The following is a 19,768-nucleotide window of genomic DNA, read 5'->3' on the forward strand; positions in this document are numbered from 1 at the left end:
CAACTCTACTGAAGAGATGAATGTTCTATGTTTTAAGATTAGCGAGCTATAATGCATCCTTCATGCTTAGACTGGACATGTACCACTTTTGCTCTCAACGTTTTCTGGTTGTCATTATTTTTCCCATAGAATAAAAAAGGTACATGTTTTTCCATTGAAGTTTGTGTAAGTTGCTCAACCAGAACTCGTTATGCTTTCATGTACCGTCATTTGATACTAGTTTTGAAAGTAATTTACTACTTGAGTGTTTTCGTTTATCGCGTCTCTTGAAAAATTTACTTAATGGCACATGCACCACTTTTGCTCTCAACGGCTCGTCTATCAACCAACAATAATTCAAATTTCATTTCCACATCATGTAGCGCTGATCCCCCCTGTTTTCAGGCAATATAAGTTGCATATGGTTTACCCTTTGCTCAAAAATTTTCCAAATAAAACTACCAATCAGTGATTTTATTTTTGCTGCGAATTTGTTCGGTAAATTCAAAATAGACCCTATGTACCACACTTTGGATAAAGCAAAAGTGTTAAGAAAAAATATTTTCTGAATTTTATTCAAGTTAATCGAAAAATGCTTTTTGTAACTTGACTCCAGTTTGCTTCAATCATTAATTTAAAGTTGTTGCTGTAAAAAAACACCTAAGACTTTTAAACTATCATTGACTGTGAGCCATCTAGGTTGTCGTGACCCAGAATTTCTCCTACTCCATAAATTCTTTCACCTTTCACCATAAATTCTGTTATCAGTATATTAAGCCGGGCTCCCGATACTTCACCAAATCTTCCAAAAACCTTTTTAATTATATCTAACTTTGCAACATCTTCCACAACTATGCAGATATCATCTGCACGCGGCTTTTTTTTACGCGGATTTCGAAATTTACGCGTTTTTTCACGCGGATTCCGGAATTTACGCGGTTTTTTACGCGGATTCCTGGATTTACGCGGATTCCGCAATTTACGCGGTATTTTTTTCTTACGCGGATTCCGGTTTTTTTAACACTCGGATTGCAGAATTAACGCGTTTTTTTTACGCGGATTCCGGAACCTATGCGGTTTTTTTACGCAGATTTTGGAATTTGATAAACCTTACATTTATTTTCATATTTCGCATAGTTTTGATTGAAAAGGAATCTTCCACTCTATCGAAAGCACGCTTTACACGGTGACAAAAAAGTCCGGTCACACTTTTTTGGGGTCACCTGTAGCCTACACGTTGCATCTCTCTGGTGCCATCTATATGTCAAATTAAAGGGTTAACTTTGCTGCCCAATGTGGCAGGGTTTCGTTTCTGTGCAGTTTGTTTACATTGAGTTGTGAGCCATGGCAGAGTTAAGAGCAGCTGTTATCGCTGAATATGTGAAAGGGTACAAACCCAGACACATATTCAAACACCTAAAACCGCTCGGAATCAACCGGAAATTCGTGTACCGGACCATAAATCGGTACCATGAGACCGGAGGCACCGAGGACAAGGCACGATCTGGACGACCAAGGTCTGTGAGAACTCCAAGGCTGAAAAAGATTATACGAGACCGGATTCGCAGGAATCCCGCCCAATCTGCACGGAAGCTGGCCAGGAACCTTAAAATGAACCGAGAACCGATCCGCCTGCTCTGCGCAAGGATTTAAAACTTACACCATACAAAAAACAGGTGGTTCATGGGGTTACCAAAGCTACAAAGGACAAGAGGTACCAACGGTCGCGGGAGTTGCTCGGTTGGCGCCCAGATGACGAGATTATTTTTTCGGACGAGAAGCTGTTCGTTTTGGAGCAAACAGTCAATCGCCAAAATGATCGAGTTTGGAGTGTGAGCCTCCAGCAAGCTCCTGCGGACAAGCTGAACGTTTCCCGGTTCCAAAATAAGACGTCATTGATGGTTTGGGGAGCCATTTGCAAGAGAGGTAAACTGCCTCTTATTTTTATCGATAAAGGGGTCAAAATCAACGCAGCGTACTACCTGGACACGGTTTTGAATAAAAATGTCCTGCCTCAAACTGAACTATTGTTTGAAGACGATTACTACTGCTTCCAGCAAGATGGCACCCCATCCCACACCGCAAAGGTTGTTCAGGCGTGGTGTGAGGAAAACTTGACCGATTTCATTCCGAAGAATGAATGGCCTCCGTTGTCTCCGGATCTGAATCCACTGGATTATTTCGTGTGGGGATACATGATGCCAAAGCTGAACGACTATAAAATAACAAATTTGGAGCAATTCAAGCGAGTTATCACGAAAATCTGGGACGAGATGCCGATGGAGCACGTGCGCGCCGCTTGCGACGACTTTCCGAGACGTCTGAAGCTGGTTCGATCAGAGAAAGGTGGTGTAATTCCGAGATATCGTCTGTGAAGTATTTTTTGTCACCCTGTAAATCAAATGACTCCATGAAACCCTTCGTTTTCTTTGTTTTAAACTCTACAACTTTATCACGCAACGCACACTTTGCTTCAAATATACTATGCTGTTTATTGACGCATTTTTGATTCGCAAAAACTATATGTTTGACTTACTTGTTAAAACGATGTTTCAAGGATCTCGAAAGAACTTTATAATCAAAGTAAAGTAATGTTATTGGTCTGAACTTTGAAATGGTATCAGAGTTTTTATCAAATTTATTACTCCATCGAAAAACTTTTTGTGAACATTTCCTGTCATTACATCATTTATAACTTCATTAAACTCTGTTTTGATTATTTTTCACATATCCAGATAAAAATCTTTGCATGAACCATCAGTTCCTGGTGACTTTTTTGAGTTTGCGGTTTTTATCAATGTATAAACAAAGTCATCCTCGGCTCTATCCATCATTACCTCATTTTCATCACAGTTATCAGGTACAGTTAAATTAAAAACAAAATCATTATTTTCTACTGCATTTTCCGACAAGAAAGCATTCATATAAAAATCTACTATGTGATCAACAATTTCTGTGTGATTTGTTGAATTTCGCCTATCAATTTCCAAATTTTTTATAATCCTGTCATTAAATCCTTTAACCTTATCACCTACTTGAAAAATTAATGTTGCTTCTCCGGACAGGTAAACTTCACTTTCCTTAACTTGTGCCATTGAATTATCTCTCTGCAACTTTAACATAACACCCTTTATCAGATTAATCTCAGTAATTTTTGCTGGATTAGTCAAATATTCTTCATAAGCTCTTTGCAAAGCTGCAAACCAAATTTCCAGGCAAACCAAATTTCCATCGAATCATAAAAAAGCATACTCATTCCACCATATAACCCACTTTTTATAATATCGTTTTTGAGAAATCCAATACACTCATTCTGTGCCGAACACGCATCAGCATCGGTTGTGCTTCGAAATCGCTCCGATAAATTTCAATACGTGTGTGCAAGTGGTGGCATTTTTTGACCGGTGTCTTTTGTCTAGATTGCTGTATCGCAAGGTCAAGCGCCTTTGTGTTACTGTGTCGCTTTGTAGCTGCCTGCTGTCGAACGATTTGGTGGTGAGTGCAGTGCACTCCAACACGAAGGAGAAAAAGATAGGAAGGTACGTGCTTCTTGTCTGTCCCATCGGCGCGCTAGGTTTAGCGCGATGGATGTAGACCCCCCACCTCCCGCACCTCCATCTTCGAGTCCCCTTGACCCTGTCCCTCCTGCCCCCCTCCTAATATTGATTCCACAGCTCCCCCACGTGTCAGATTGTATCCAGATGGATCGACTCTTCCGGTGGCAGTTTACCTCAGGCCTAAAGCGGGGCCGAAATCGAAATCTTTAAACATTCTACAGATTTCGAAAGACCTGACGTCACACTTTAAAGCTGTGACTGAAATTTTAAAAATCAGGCCGAACAAGCTCCGTGTCGTGGTCAATGACCTTAAAGAGGCCAACGATATAGCTTGCTCTGAGCTTTTTACACGGGAATACCGTGTCTATGTACCCGCTAGGGATGTGGAGATCGACGGTGTCGTGACCGATTCGAGTCTGTCCGTCGAGTGTATATTGAAAAGTGCTAAAGGGTGCTTTAAAAACAACACATGTCCCGATGTGAAGGTGCTCGACTGCAAGCAATTGCGGTCGGTATCGATCGTTGGTGACAAAAATGTTTACACTCCGTCAGACTCGTTTCGAGTTACGTTCGCCGGGTCTGCACTACCAAGCCACATCTCGATCCACCGGGTTCGTCTCCCTGTGAGGCTATACGTTCCCCGCGTCATGAACTGCACTCATTGCAAGCAGTTAGGCCATACAGCCGCCTACTGCTGCAATAAGGCACGTTGTGGCAAGTGTGGGGAGACTCATGCGGAAGATTCTTGCAGTGTTAACGCTGTAAAGTGTATTCACTGCGGGGAAAATCTGCATGAGCTCTCGACATGTGCGGTGTACATTCAGCGCAGGGATAAAATAAAACGGTCTCTCAAAGAGCGTTCAAAGCGTTCCTACGCTGACATGCTGAAGAAGACCGTTACCACTTCTCCCGTTACTTCGAACCCCTTTGATCTGTTGTCCTCTGATGAAACCGATTCTGACGATTCACCAGCGGGAACATCTTATGCCAATCCTGGGGAGTCTAGAAAGAGGAAAAATATTTCCTCTCCTAAACTTCCCCGAAAAGGTCCTAAGATTTCCCAAAGTGAAATGAATGGTACAAACAAACCTTAAAGTGCAGCGGAAAAACCGAAGCAAACCCCTCCTGGGCTTGCAAATTTAAAGTCCCAGAAGGAGATCCCAGCACTTCCTGGAACATCTAAAACCTCAGTTGTTCCTTTTGCACATCCAGTTGAAAAATCAAATGCTGGACTGGTGAAATTTTCTGACATTGTGGACTGGATTTTTAAAACTTTCAATGTACCCGATCCAATAAAAGATTCTCTTACAGCATTCCTCCCAACAGTTAAAACATTTTTGAAGCAGTTGACTGCTCAATGGCCTCTCCTTGCAGCGATCGTATCCATCGATGCCTAATTCATCTGCTTATGTGAAGGATTCTATCTCTGTCTTACAGTGGAATTGTAGAAGTATTTTACCAAAAATTGATTCGTTTAAAGTTTTGATAAATAAAAACAAATGCGATGCATTTTCCCTTTGTGAAACCTCCAGCGCGCCCAAGCGCTTTGGATCTCTCTTTATGTTCGGCGTCGCTACGGTTGGATTGCACACGGAAGGTAATCCTCGATCCCCACGGTAGCGACCATTTGCCTATTCTTATTTCAATTACCAACGGGTCAACTCGCATGCGGCCAATTGACATTCCGTATGACCTCACACGGAATGTTGATTGGAAGTTATACGAGGAAATGGTTTCAGAAGCTGTCGAGTCGATTCAACATCATCCACCACTTGAAGAATACAACCTCTTCGCGGGCTTGATTCTCGACGCCGCGTTGCAAGCCCAAACGAAGAAATATCCCGGCGTAACGATCAAAGAACGGCCTCCCACTCCGTGGTGGGACCAAGAGTGCTCCGATGTCTACACGCAAAGATCCGCGCGTTTTTGGCCTATCAGAAGAAAGGTATACCTGGCGACTATATACGGTATTTGGAGCTTGATACTAAGCTTAAAGGCTTTGCTAAAGCAAAGAAACGCGGATATTGGCGTCGGTTCGTGAACGAGACGTCGAGGGAGACATCGATGAGCACTCTTTGGAACACAGCCCGAAGAATGCGGAATCGCGCAACGGTCAACGAAAACGAAGAGTCTTCAAGTAGGTGGATATTTGATTTTGCCAGGAAAGTATGTCCGGACTCTGTTCCTGCGCAAAACTTTGTTCGCGATGCGTCTCCGGGCCACGACGCGATAGAATCACCTTTTACGATGGCAGAATCTTCAATTGCCCTCCTGTCCTGTAACAATATAGCGCCTGGGTTAGATAGAATCAAATTCAACTTGTTGAAGAATCTACCCGGCAATGCCAAGAGGTGCTTGTTGAACTTGTTCAATAAGTTCCTGGAGCAAAATATTATACCGCAGGATTGGAGGCAAGTGAGGGTGATCGCCATCCAAAAACCGGGAAAACCAGCCTCTGATCACAACTCCTATAGGCCGATTGCAATGCTATCCAGTATCCGGAAATTGATGGAGAAAATGATACTCCGTCGTTTAGACCACTGGGTCGAATCAAATGGTCTACTGTCAGATACTCAATTTGGTTTCCGCCGTGCCAAAGGGACGAATGATTGTCTTGCGTTGCTTTCAACAGATATCCAGCTGGCATATGCTCGCAAAGAACAAATGGCGTCTGCGTTCTTGGACATTAAGGGGGCTTTTGATTCCGTTTCTATTGACATTCTTTCGGGCAAACTTCACCGACAAGGATTTTCTCCAATTTTGAACAATTTTTTGCACAATTTGTTGTTCGAAAAGCACATGCATTTTACGCATGGCGATTTGGCAACTTTTCGAATTAGCTACATGGGTCTTCCCCAGGGCTCATGTTTAAGCCCCCTTCTTTACAATTTTTATGTAAATGACATCGACGAATGTCTGGCAAGTTCATGCACGATGAGACGACAGCGTGGTTTCTGTTACAGGAGCCAAAGTTGCCGATTTGCAAGGACCATTGCAAGATACCTTGGACAATTTGTCTGCTTGGGCTCTACAGCTAGGTATCGAATTCTCTCCGGAGAAGACTGAGATAGTAGTTTTTTCTAGGAAGCATGAACCTGCTCAGCTCCAGCCACAATTAATGGGTAAAACGATTTCTCAGGTTTTGGTACACAAGTATCTTGGTGTCTGGTTCGACTCTAAAGGCACCTGGGGTTGTCACATTAGGAATCTGATGAAAAAAAGCCAACAAAGAGTGAATTTTCTTCGTACAATAACCGGATCATGGTGGGGAGCACACCCGGGAGACCTTATAAGGCTTTACCAAACAACCATATTGTCGGTAATTGAGTACGGGTGTTTCTGCTTCCGCTCCGCAGCAAACACACATTTGATCAAACTGGAGCGAATACAATATCGTTGTTTGCGTATCGCCTTAGGTTGCATGCAATCGACCCATACGATGAGTTTGGAGGTCTTAGCTGAAGTTCTACCATTGAAAAACCGCTTCTGGAGCCTGTCTTCTTGTATTCTTATCAAATGTGAGGTCTTGAACCGTCCTGTGATTGAAAATTTTGAAAGGTTAATCGAACTTAATTCTCAAACCCGTTTTATGACATTGTATTTCAATCACATGTCACAAAATATTAACCCTTCTCCGAATATTCCAAATCGTGTCAACTTATTAAATACTTCTGATTCTACTGTGTTTTTCGATACATCCATGATAGAAGAAACTCGTGGAATCCCGGATCATTTACGCGTGCAGCAGATCCCCAAAAATTTTTCCAATAAATATCGAAACATCAACTGCGACAATATGTTCTACACTGACGGATCACTTATCGATGGGTCCACTGGCTTCGGTATCTTCAATAACAATTTAACCGTCTCCCATAAGCTCGATAATCCTGCTTCTGTTTACGTCGCAGAATTAGCTGCAATTCAGTACACCCTAGGGATCATCGAAAAAATGCCCACGGACCATTATTTCATCTTTACGGATAGTCTCAGTTCCATTGAGGCTCTCAGATCGATGAAAGATGTTAAGCACTCTCCGTATTTCCTGGGGAAAATACGGGAACATCTGAGTGCTTTATCCGAAAAATCTTTTCAGATTACCTTAGTGTGGGTCCCTTCTCACTGCTCGATACCGGGCAATGAGAAAGCGGACTCTTTGGCTAAGGTGGGCGCTACAAACGGTGAAATTTATGAAAGACCAATTGCTTTTAATGAGTTTTTTGCATTTGTACGTCAGAATACGATCATCAGTTGGCAAAATTCTTGGACCAGAGGGGAACTGGGAAGGTATCGACGAATCCGTGGTTCAAGGGGTTGGATGTAGGTCGAGATTTCATTTGCGTGATGTCTCGGCTTATGTCCAATCACTATAGATTTGATGCGCATCTCCGTCGTATTGGGCTCGGAGAAAGCGGTATCTGTGCCTGTGGTGAAGGTTATCACGACATAGAGCACGTTGTTTGGTCATGCCCTGTCCACCGTGACGCCAGGTCTAAATTAGTAGCTTCCCTTCAGGCCGGAGGTAGACGGCCAGCTGTTCCTGTTCGTGATGTCTTGGCGAGCCGTGACATACCCTACATGACCCTTATATACATTTTCCTAAAATCCATCCATGCCCCAGTCTAGTCCCGTTCCCCTCCGTCACACCCAACAAAACGACAAGAACACGTTTGAACCTTAAGCAGAGGTTTTGGAATCAACAACTGCACCCCACACGAATTCACCAGGACCTGAGAACCCGAGGCCTTCAGTGATATCTTGGCTCAGCGGCACATACCATAGGCCACTTGAACACCAGCGAACAACAACAACGAACCATAACCAGCAACTAGCCCCCGCACAATACCTTCAGGACCCGAGAATTACAAGCCCCTCTTCCAGCTCATGACATCGTGGCTCAGCAGAACAAATCCATACATGCTGCATATTCATGGCCATTCGAAGAGCATCAGACGACCATCAAACTACAAAACAGTGATTGAAAAATACATCCTAGTTTTGAGATAGACTTAATTTCAGCTCGTAGTCGGCAGCGAGGATAAAAAATTTGCTTTAAGATTTTAAGTCTTCAGATATAATTGGCGCCGTTAAACATTAAATTGTATTTGTGCCGTGTCAAATAAATGATATGAGAAAAAAAATCCAATACACTAAGGTCGCTTTTTACGCAGTTTTTTTACGTGGATTCCGGAATTCACGCGGTTTTTTTACACGGATTCCGGAACTAACGAGTTTTTTTACGCGGATTCCGGAATTTACGTGTTTTTTTTACGCGGATTCCGGAATTTACGCGGTATTTTTTTGCGCGGATTTCGGTTTCTCTTCACTCGGGTTGCAGAATTAACGCTGGTTTTTTTACGCGGAATCCGGAATTACCGCAGTTTTTCTACGCGGATTCCGGAATTTACGCGTTTTTTTACGCGGCACGTATCCCCCGCGTAAAAGCGACTTTAGTGTACTGCCATTTTCTTTTGAATTTCTCTTTGACTTCTTGATTTAAAACCCTAGACTTGTACCTCCAAATCCCTCTACCTAATGTTCCACCCAATCTTGGCAACATTGAATTGAGAATATACGCTTTATGATCTGAAAATGAAACGACATTGAAACGTGTAGTAACTACTTGCGCCTTAAGATCTTGTGAAACATAAATACGATTAATTCTGATCCAAATTCAGCTCGTATGAAGGAAAATTCAGTTCTAGACGGGTTCGTAATATTCCAAGAATCTTGCATTCTCAGGTTCTGTATTAATGACCTCAAAGCCGTACTAAAGTTCGCACAACGTTCATTAGAGCTATCACTTGAATTGTCATAACAATTGAAATCTCCTCCAAGTATCGTACATTGTGAAATATTTCGTAAATAATATGGAACAGTATCAGAGAAAAAAGATTCCCTCTCCGCTCCTCTGCTCGATCCAGACGGAACATAGACATTGCAGAGAGTAATCCTATGATCTTTATTTACTCTGATCTTTATCATTCGTGTATCTAATCTCTTCTCTACGCTATCGTATTGTATAGTAGATCTAATGGCTATAGCTGCCCCGTTTTTGCAATGATCAATACTATTGGCGTCAGTCGGGTAAGCCATTTTCGTGTTCAGCGCTGCAGAATCCACCTTTTTGTTAGCATCGATCGATCGTTGTTCCTTGTTCAACTCGTTCAGATTTGCCATCTGTCCGAGCATCACATTGCTTCCTTGTATTGATTTTTCCTCGCGTGTCTCGCGTCTGCTACGTGCGTCCACTGGTCGAAGCTGTCCAGCGTACGATGAAGTGTTTCTATTAAACCGAGTGTGCACGCTTGCTCGATTCTGCATAACCTGTCCTGCTTCCACGCAGCTCATACCGATATGTACAGGCTTGAAACAATGACGGCATGTGATAATTTGATTTTTATGTTCGATCAACGTGAAATGACCAGCGATGTTCACGTATGATAGTTTCTGCTCATGGATTCGAATCCGGACTGCTCTAATGCCACTTTTTATGCCCTTCAGCGGCGATGGAGCCTCCCAAACCTCGTCTCTAATAGCCAAATCGTCTCATCTCTTTCTTGATCAGCCCATTGTCCATATGCGGTGGCAAATTGTGTACTCGTACTTGTGTTGTTGCATCCTCCATGTGTAAGAGCACAACGAACTTGTAGTCATTGTACTAGACCTCATGTTTCCGATCATGTAGCTCAACCACTTCTAAAGCATAGTCTTCCGTATCAAACTCGTGACACCTCGAGATAAATTTGCTTGCACAGATTTCAGTCGCTCTGTTTGGATGTTCAGTACTTTACACATGTAATCCGTTACCTTCTCGATTTCTCGATCACTAATTAAAAAATTTATAATACGTTGAAAAACTTAGATATCGAAAAACGGCTATGTAACAAGTTTACATCCTAAAAATTAAATTCAGCCAAATCGGTTCAGTAGATGCTGAGAAAAACGTACCACCAGTTGAAAAGACATGGTTTCGTGAAAAATGCTGTCAACAGCGTAATGTTCTCTTAAATATAGTCCATGACATGCAAAGTACATCTTCAAACATACCTTAAGGTGGTAGAGTGTAGAAGCCACCACGTGGTCGACTACGAATTTTCAGCGTCACTAAACTCGGGAATAGTTAATGCGTTATCTATGAAAACACTATTTTATGTTTTTATCACCATAACAAACATGATGATATGTTTTCACAAGTGATGCATTAACTATTACCGAGTGGTAAGCATTTGAAAATTCGAAGTTGACCACGTGGCGGTTTGAAGTCGGCCATTTTTGGCTTCGACGCACCTCCACCTTAATCAATAGCCAAAATACCCGAACACTTCACCTTACTCCAAAGTTTCGAAATAAAGATCACGAAAATTCATTATTTTTCAAGCTTCCAGAGTAGCGTCCCCCCTTAACACTATTTAGTAACGAAAAGAGATGACATGAGATGACAGATGACAATAACATGCTCTATTAATGTATTCATTACAAAAATGTTATTTACAACGAAAAACGACAGGAATAAACAGGACATAATTTTTAACTCACTAAGGTTCTCATAATTTGAGTAGCTGAATGAAGTTTCTTTACTGCACAATGCGATATCAACTATCGTAGTTTAAGCAATTTCAAACAATAATGTGTTTTAACAATAATGTGTTACTATACTTATAGTACATTAGACACGAATGTTTAACTTGTGTTTCAAATTTGTAACAAACTTGACTGAAAGTTTTTTTTCTTTTTTTTTGATTAGTTTATTCTCCGATTTCAGTATATACCCACCCAGGGCCATCGGCAGGCTATCCAGATGCAATGAGCTATATGATGGATGGACAGGCTCAGATGATGCACCGAGCGCCTGGTGATCCAACCTTTCACCAAGGGTATCATTATCCACCGGCGGAATATTACCCTCACCACTTGTAATACCGTAACTATTTAAGGTAACTTCACATTTTATCACAGTCTTTTCATCAATAATACTGAATATTTTTTGTTTTTTTAGTGTTTAGCTAAGATAATTGTGTAATAAATAAAAATTCGTACACATCACACGTATTCTAAGCGGAAGTAACTCGTGACAAATGCTTCCCAGTGAACAATTACATTAACTAAACAATCGAAAACAATGTGGCCATCTAGAAGAACCAAAAACGCAAGACAACTGGCATGCACAGAATGTTGAACATTCATGGATAGTCCAAAATCATCCTTTTTGGAAGAAAGTGAGAAGGCAGCTGTGTAACGGGTATATGGCAACATCGCCGTTAACAAAAAAGCAACAGCAACCTCATACACAGATGTCTCTATCGTTACCTATTGAGCTTTCGACAAATTACATCAAAATTTCAGTAAAATTGAAAATATTTATTTGAAAAGCCATACACTTACATTAATTCTACTTGGCAGTTTATAAACTTTTTTGCATACTTCGTCTGCAAACAATGTCAACCAAACATTTATTTTTGTAGTTTCTACTTGATATTTATTTGCTATACCTATGTAAATATATATTATAATGAATAATTTAGCTCAGCGTCTAGCATTTCGATAAAGTGGAGCGATTGCTATGTAAGAACAGAAAATGATCATAACAAAGGGCATAGAATATGTAGCAAAAAAACTGGACCTTTAAAAAATGTTTGAAACTAGGCTAGGTTGATTTCAAAACCTCTTATTGTAATTTCTCTCACAAAAATCTTTGGTTACTAAGCAGACGTATAAGTGCAAAAAAATGATATAGTTATTCCAGAACCCATTTCGATAAATTCAATTGGCTGAAAACGAAATCAACGTAAGCAATCAAAAAATATCGTGTTAGTGACTGAGGCAGAACCAAATGATTATTCACTCTTTATTCTGGTCAATTTTACTATATCTTTACTTATTCACATATCTTTACATCTTGTAGAGATTTGAAATTTAAAAAAAAATACATGCTCTGTTTTATTTGATTTGGGTTGAGTCAAAACGAATTGAAAAAGTTGTTCGATTATTATAATATTTATTTTTTTCAATCTGTTTTCAGTTCGGGGCAATTTACTGTATACAGTTTTTCTCTGAGACAAATGTGAACTATTAATTTCCGGAAAAAATTCAGGCGGGGTGGATCGAATTGACCAAAGACACTAGTAATTGTTATCAATGTTTGGGTTAACTACACTGGATTAAAACCATAGCGTACAACTGAGAACCACCACGCACACCAAAACTTGCAGTGAATGATTACACTGTGCTGCACATGAAAAAATATACAAGAACTTCTGAAGTAACCTAGTGTAGGTTGTAGGTCTTGTTAATTATAACATTCACTTAAACTAGAAATTTTCAAACACCCTCTAAAATTTAAATTTTGGTCAAAATTCCGTGTTCAGATAGATTCTACTATCTTATTTTTTTTAAATCTATAGACACATGTTAATATTTTAAAAGCCTCATTTTTCACCTTTCCAAAAATGGCAAAATATAAAGAACCGGTTGAAAAATGACCGAGTGAGAAATAAAAATGTGAGCTAATGTCCAAACACGGGGTTTTGATCATAATTTCAAATTTGAGGGATGTTTGAAAAACTGCATGTATGGGCGCAAGTTACACTCGACAAAACTACAACATACACTAGTTCACATCAGCATAGAAGCAAAAAATTCTGTTTCCCTCAAAAATGTATAATTCAGTCAAATATCAGCCAATTTTCACAAACCACCCCCATTTGATTCGTTCTTGAATATACTTTCAAAATGCAGGTGGATTTATAGTGTTTTTCCTACAAAAATGTTCGATTCTTGGCTCGGAAAAGACTATTAGTGTCAGTAAGATCGTAGCGCTAGCCGCGCAACTATCCTGTACACCAAGCCTGTCCAACTTTCGTGACACGCGGGCCAAATTTTACAATCTACAACAGCTGTCGGGCCAACATTTGGAAAACTTCCAAATTTCAGCTAATTTTTGGATTATGTGCAAATATAAGTTGGAATATCTTGCCGGTTAACTTTGATTTTGATATAAAAGCAGTCTGTTTTAGATTGAAAAGTCAAAGGTGATATCAGTTGAAGCTTACTATAATAAAGGTAATCTTATAAGCCACAGCCATTTGTTATGTTATGTTATGTTATTGGGAAAACAAACAATGATTTTCAAAATTTTTTTCTATGGTAAAACAGGGTTTATATTTATTGTTGTCAGGTTTTAAAATTACACGAGTTTGGAGAACTGATGAGACACTTAAAACTATTGGCTTTTTTCCAGAATACGAGTCATATTGATATAAAAATCTGATACCGAAATCCACAAACATGATTCTAAATTCTCGTCTGATAAGACGACAACTATTTTTTACTACCTCAATTCTTTTGGAATCGTTCTTAATTGTTAAAACGTCGATACGGATTGAAAGGTTCAACACGCTGAAAACAGGATATCATTAATCGTGTAATTTTAACTTTTTGTATCACAACAAAATCCAATTCGAATACATCAACACGTGGGCCAAATGTGCAACGTGTTTCAAAATTTACCGCGGGCCGCGTGAAATTAAGCAGAGGGCCGGATGCGCCCTACGGGCCATACGTTGTACAGGCCTGCTGTACTCTAACAGTTGGCTCAGTCAGTAAATAACACTGGTCAACACAGTTAAAGCTCAAACTGGAAATAATGAAAGATTATAACTTTTTTTACCCAATCCTGTGAATTTTGGTGCCTCCAACCATCAAATTTCTTCAGTGACTTAAACGAGTTTTCTCGTGAACATAATATTGAAGCGAAGAACCCATAATTACTATGCGACACTTTGACGTAAGTTGACGCACAATTACTATGCGATACTTTGACGTAAGTTGACGTGTTTTAACAATGGCTAGATGCACCAGATTTTACAGAAATTTTCAAGAAACTATAATTTTTCTAGGGCAACTATTTTGAGCTTTAGAGGAGCATATTTTTCGATCATTTTTTTGTCGACCAGTGCAATAAACAAAGGGCCAAGTTTCAAAAGTGGAAAAATACACCAAAGCATTCCTTGCTTTAACTTAAACCTTGCAACGAAAATGTTGTTTGAGTCCCAATATGAACAGTTTAGGTATTATCTGAAACGAATTCATATGAAATAATCAAAATATGACAGGTTTGTTCGATATATAATGGATAAATGTGAATTTGACGGTCACATATTGTTTGAGGAAAATAAAAAAATGATATCAGAACTTAAGAAAAGTGTTGGAAAATAGATCTTGATTAAACTATCAAAATATTTCAGTTAAAGTCGTCTTCATAGGAATTCATAAAATCAATTCATTCATTCCCTCGCGTCATAAATTGAAAAGCAAATAAGTTTTGTTTTAAAATCTGAATCAATTCAACGTTCTTACAACATGCAACAGGATGAACAATATTTTGTTATATTACCTCGGGTGATCAGTATTATGTTAATTAAAAACATGTATTTAACTTCCTGTAAGGATTCAGAGTATCCACGATATCTGAATTGGAGAGTAAAACGTTTGTTTTTTCATAACATTACGTTAATAACTCCCAGTTGGCTTCGAGGTACGATGTTGGCCTAACTAGCGGTAGGTTCGGCCAGTCGCCGTATGTTCGAATGTCGGCTTCTACACGGTTTTCTGATTTTAAGGTATCAACTGAAAGAGTGTAATTTTCTGAGCAAAACTTGGTTCTCAAGAAATACTTTTTCAAATGATATATCAAAACTAGTAAAGCTTTAGGACCTAGTTGTCCTGTACACTAAACAATTGACTGTGAAGACTGTGTATATAATGAACAGAAGGCCGAGTTCCGAACCGGATTGTAGCACTAAGGGTTTGCTTCACTTTCGCGTTAAATAGGCGCGATACAATAAGATCTGTTGAAGTAGCGATAGCTTCTTATGAACTAAAATTTTAAATTACCTATTCAAGTTACTATCAGCGTATTTTTATACCAACTGCTTATTCTTCCCCGTGGTTCTGAGTTAGCAATGTCGGTCGGTTAGCTCTCCCAAACGGTTGTGATGTCGGGTTCGATTCCCGATTAGGTCGAGGATCTTTCCGAGCTGGAAATTTTCTCGACTCAGCACTGGGGTACGGTGTATCGTTGTACCTATCCTACAACATGCAAAATGTGCCAAAACAAAAACAATAGCAGTAACGAATTCTCTCAACTAATCTAGTTGATCGAGACCCCTATTAACCCTCCAGACTGGCGTGCGATATTGTTTCTACTTATTCTTCAAATTTTTTGACGGCGCGCAACTTGAACCAAGCGCCACTTTTTGTTCAATTGACTTATTAACACCAGTGGATGTCGAAATTAATAATCTATCTTTCATGAAAAACGAAATCGTTTAAACAGTTCATAATGATATTATAACAAAATTTCTCTGTAGCAGCTTGTAGATAACGTACGGAAAAAATGGTTGCCGCTTCAGATCAATTCAATACTGACACTACTCAGAATATTACAATTTCGAGTTTTTAATAGCAAACGCAAATACTATTGAGTTTCATTCCACAAAGACCCGCTTCAAAAAAGAAAGAAAAGTAGGAGAATTTTCTGATAATTAAGCTTTCTAAATAGGATTGTCATTTCAAACATGACATACACGTTTGAACCTGTTAGGTTTATTTTAACTTATACAAATTGCTAAATAAGGATAGGTTTTTTCAAACGAATATAAACATGAAATAAGGAGAACGAGAAACAAAAAGCACAGGCCACTTTAGCTTCCTGCAATGTAACCAAAAGTTTTTTTTTGGTACCGTTGAATGGGGTGAAATTGATCAGTGAGGTGAAATTGATCACCTGAAAATTCGTGATAAAAAATACTAATCAAAAAGATACTGACCTCACAACACCAGGCATTGTTTACGTGTCCTAAAATGCAACTTTTGAAAGATTCACATACCTGTCAAAGTTAACCCTTTCATGCCCGGTGCAATTTTACATGTTTTTGAAAATCTCTTCTAACTCAGTCAAAACTCAATCAAATTTGATCAAACAAGTTTCCAAATAGCAAAAAAAAAGTATTGAATTTACTTGAAGTAATCTAATTATGTTAAATTTGGAGAAGTGAGTGAAGTTTGATAAAAGCTCAAAAAATATAATTTTTAACAATGATCCTTCCATATCATTAAAGTAATACTGATGAGTTCGCAGGGAACCACAAAGATTTTAATTTCAGAGCTAGTTCTTAGGCTTTTGCAACGAATAGAATTGAAATCGATCTTACGATGATAAAATTAGAGCAAATTTATCAAACTGCAGCTCGTAAACCAAAATGTATAGGTTTTAACCTGAAATATCGCTAGTTTCATTTCCAAACTAGCTGTGATTGATATTTTTCAGTTCATAAACCCATTCATCATAACCATATCGAAAAAAACAATTTTCCAATGGAATGTATGGATTTAAAGGATGATCGATTTCACCCCGATTTATCTCTAGTAACTTATGGAATTCTCGAATTTATGTCATGAAGTAGACGATAGAAATTTTATCAATAGCCATAAAGGTTTTCTAGAGCACATACCAGTACTTATTTTGAATATATATACTATTTCAGGAAAAATGTACATGAAGCTAGTTAATTGGAAAATATCATGAAAATTGATCAATTTCACCCCGTTCCATGGTATCTAATCTAATAACCAAACATTCAGAATTATATTGTAGGTGAGATTTATTCTGGGTCACATCCTCTGTTCGTTTTGTTACGCCTAACTGTATAAATAATCTATCACCATATCGTCCATTTCGTGCAACACTGGCACAACTCAAAAATCATATTCTCGAGAATACTTTAAAGTTCAATATTTCCAATCCTCATTCAACATTTTTGGGTCCATAATGTACATATATGAGCTCGTTGTACAAGTTAAAGCCTTATTTTTACTAGCTTTATAAAACAATTTGAAGTGTGCTGCAAAGGCACTTCTACTCATAACTGTGGAGTTTTTGTTAATTTTGAAGCAGGGTTTCGTGGGAGCAAAATTTACAGTATTTGACATCGTTTGTCATCAAGAATTAAAAATGCAAAACTTCGAGTTGTGCCAATGTAAGTGTTGCACGAAAAGTTTTCTACTCTATAACAGGGTTTTGTTCAAATTTCAAATTTCAACTCCACTGCTAGGAACTTCGTTACATCACTTTATATGAATATAATAATATGGCATTCTCATGCAGTTATTAGCAGCAAGGCACTTTCACAATGTGGTCATATGTTGGTACATTATTATTTATTCTTTTTACATTTATAAGCCGATTCAATTCCATACACACTTTTAAAGAATATGCATAGGCACATTCGAGATAAAAAAAAAGATAGTGGAATTGGTAATCCCCAATAGCAACGTCCGGTTGCTAACCAAAATAGCAACGGCGAGCGTTGTGAGAAGAGCTACTCAAAGTTCAACTCACCGGTGCACTTGGTCTGAAATTGAGTTGTTCTAAGATGTTGTACGCCATCATCCGCAGAGAATTGGTTAAAACGCTAACAAAAATATTTGGTAATGCTAAATAGTAATGCTTCATCGCCTGAAGCGTATACATGTTTCATGTTTCAATAAATAGACTTACTCCTAGGTAAAAAATAGTTTCATAAAAAATAAACTATTTTGCAGCTTCAAACTTGTTTCGTATTCTTTTTTTGTTTTATTCTGACTGAGGGTGCTCATTTCGACAATGTGCTTAGTTTACCCTTTGAATGGAACTGTGTGGAAACCACAAATGGCCGACTTCAAATTTTCGAAGGCACTCGGAAATTGTTGATGCATTATACGTGAAAATCACAATCTCACATTTGCTGCAATGATGAAGACATAAGACAGAGTAACGCATCAACAATTTCTGTGTTTCGTACCTTCGAAAATTTAAAGTCGGCCATTTGTGGTTTTCACGCAGTTCCACCTTTATTCGTCTATGCAAACAATTACTTCAGTGTTTGACGGGGTAAACTTTTTTTTCCGTGTTGGGTATTTTCGTCACTGCGACCAATTTTTTGATATTTTGTGACATCCGGGGTAAACTTGGTCTTTCACGTAGATTTTCCGGGCTTTATCATTCTAATGCATTTTCTTAATTCATCGAGAGACGATTGAATTTGTTTGTGAAAAGCGTATTTATTTCGTATATTTACTTGGTTGATTAGTTCAATGCAACCAACTGGTGTTAACTGATATCGTGCCCAATTTTAAATTAAACAATGAACCAAAATTTGAAAAAACGTAGTTTCGACAAGAGCAGACAAATGTCTGATTTGCAAAAGATAAATGTTTCCCGATGGTTTTTATCATTATTCTATATGATATTACCAATATCCATTCACACTTTAAACATTTTAGAATCTGCTGGTATTGAATACAATACCGGTATTGTCTTTGTGTGTATTATTACAAATAAAATCAAGCTGCGGCATTACTGCTGAAAATTGAAACAAAATCATTGCATACATTCTGACAGAGTTACTTATATTATTTGACGTTACATTGAAGTTTTGTGTTTGATACAATAAATCATCAGCCAATTATTGAATGTTATGGATTGGGATGCTGCTTTATTTGTTGGGTAAAATATTCTTGAATGATTTTTCATATTCCGAAATAATAGACACACATGAAATCAGTACATACACAAAAATAATTCAAAATTATCTGAGTTTATTTAGTTATAAGCATTCTACCATTATGCATATTATAATTTTATGTAGTAAGCGTATTACTTCCTGTAAATGAATGATTTTTATTTTAGAAAATCATTAGTAAGTGATGTACATTAAGTAGCATGAATGAAATTGTCTGTTTTCGAATTTTTCGTGTAAAAATTAATGCAATGTAGAGATCAAATATCAAGCAAATTTTTGTTTTGCTGCAGGAAACAGTTGAACATGAAGTGGACATCAGGTCTCGTTATATGATATCTAAATCTAGGTATGAAAAAGATCATCGATAAAAAAATGTAATACCTAGAAAAGATAGCAGAACTATAAGAATTATAACATTATTTTAAAAAAAACCTTGGTTTTGTTTTTATTTTTTCCTGTTGGTTAATGTTTCTATGTCATCATATCTACATCTTTAGTTAAATCTTTATCTCTATCGTCACTTTCAGCTACATATATGTACTTACACATACAACTACCCACACACCTACACGTACATCTACATAAACACATACACCGACACATACTACACACTTCTTTCATACAAATACATACTACTCACTTCGTCTCTTCCAGTTGGAAGATCAAACAATT

The 19,768-nt window shown here is 38.4% G+C and overlaps 1 protein-coding gene across 1 annotated transcript in view; it reads left to right on the forward strand.

Moving 5' to 3' along the window:
* The window catches only part of LOC129717122 (homeobox protein homothorax-like), a 283,845-nt gene extending 265,701 nt beyond the window's left edge, over positions 1–18,144 (forward strand). Inside the window, exons 7-8 of the mRNA XM_055666966.1 lie at positions 11,281–11,470; positions 11,533–18,144. Of these exons, the coding sequence (XP_055522941.1) occupies positions 11,281–11,453 (173 nt within the window). The 3' untranslated portion in view covers positions 11,454–11,470; positions 11,533–18,144. The remainder of the gene's footprint in view (positions 1–11,280; positions 11,471–11,532) is intronic.
* Positions 18,145–19,768: the final 1,624 nt, after the last annotated feature.

The sequence above is a fragment of the Wyeomyia smithii genome, chromosome 1 (assembly GCF_029784165.1).
Source record: "Wyeomyia smithii strain HCP4-BCI-WySm-NY-G18 chromosome 1, ASM2978416v1, whole genome shotgun sequence".
NCBI lineage: Eukaryota > Metazoa > Arthropoda > Insecta > Diptera > Culicidae > Wyeomyia > Wyeomyia smithii.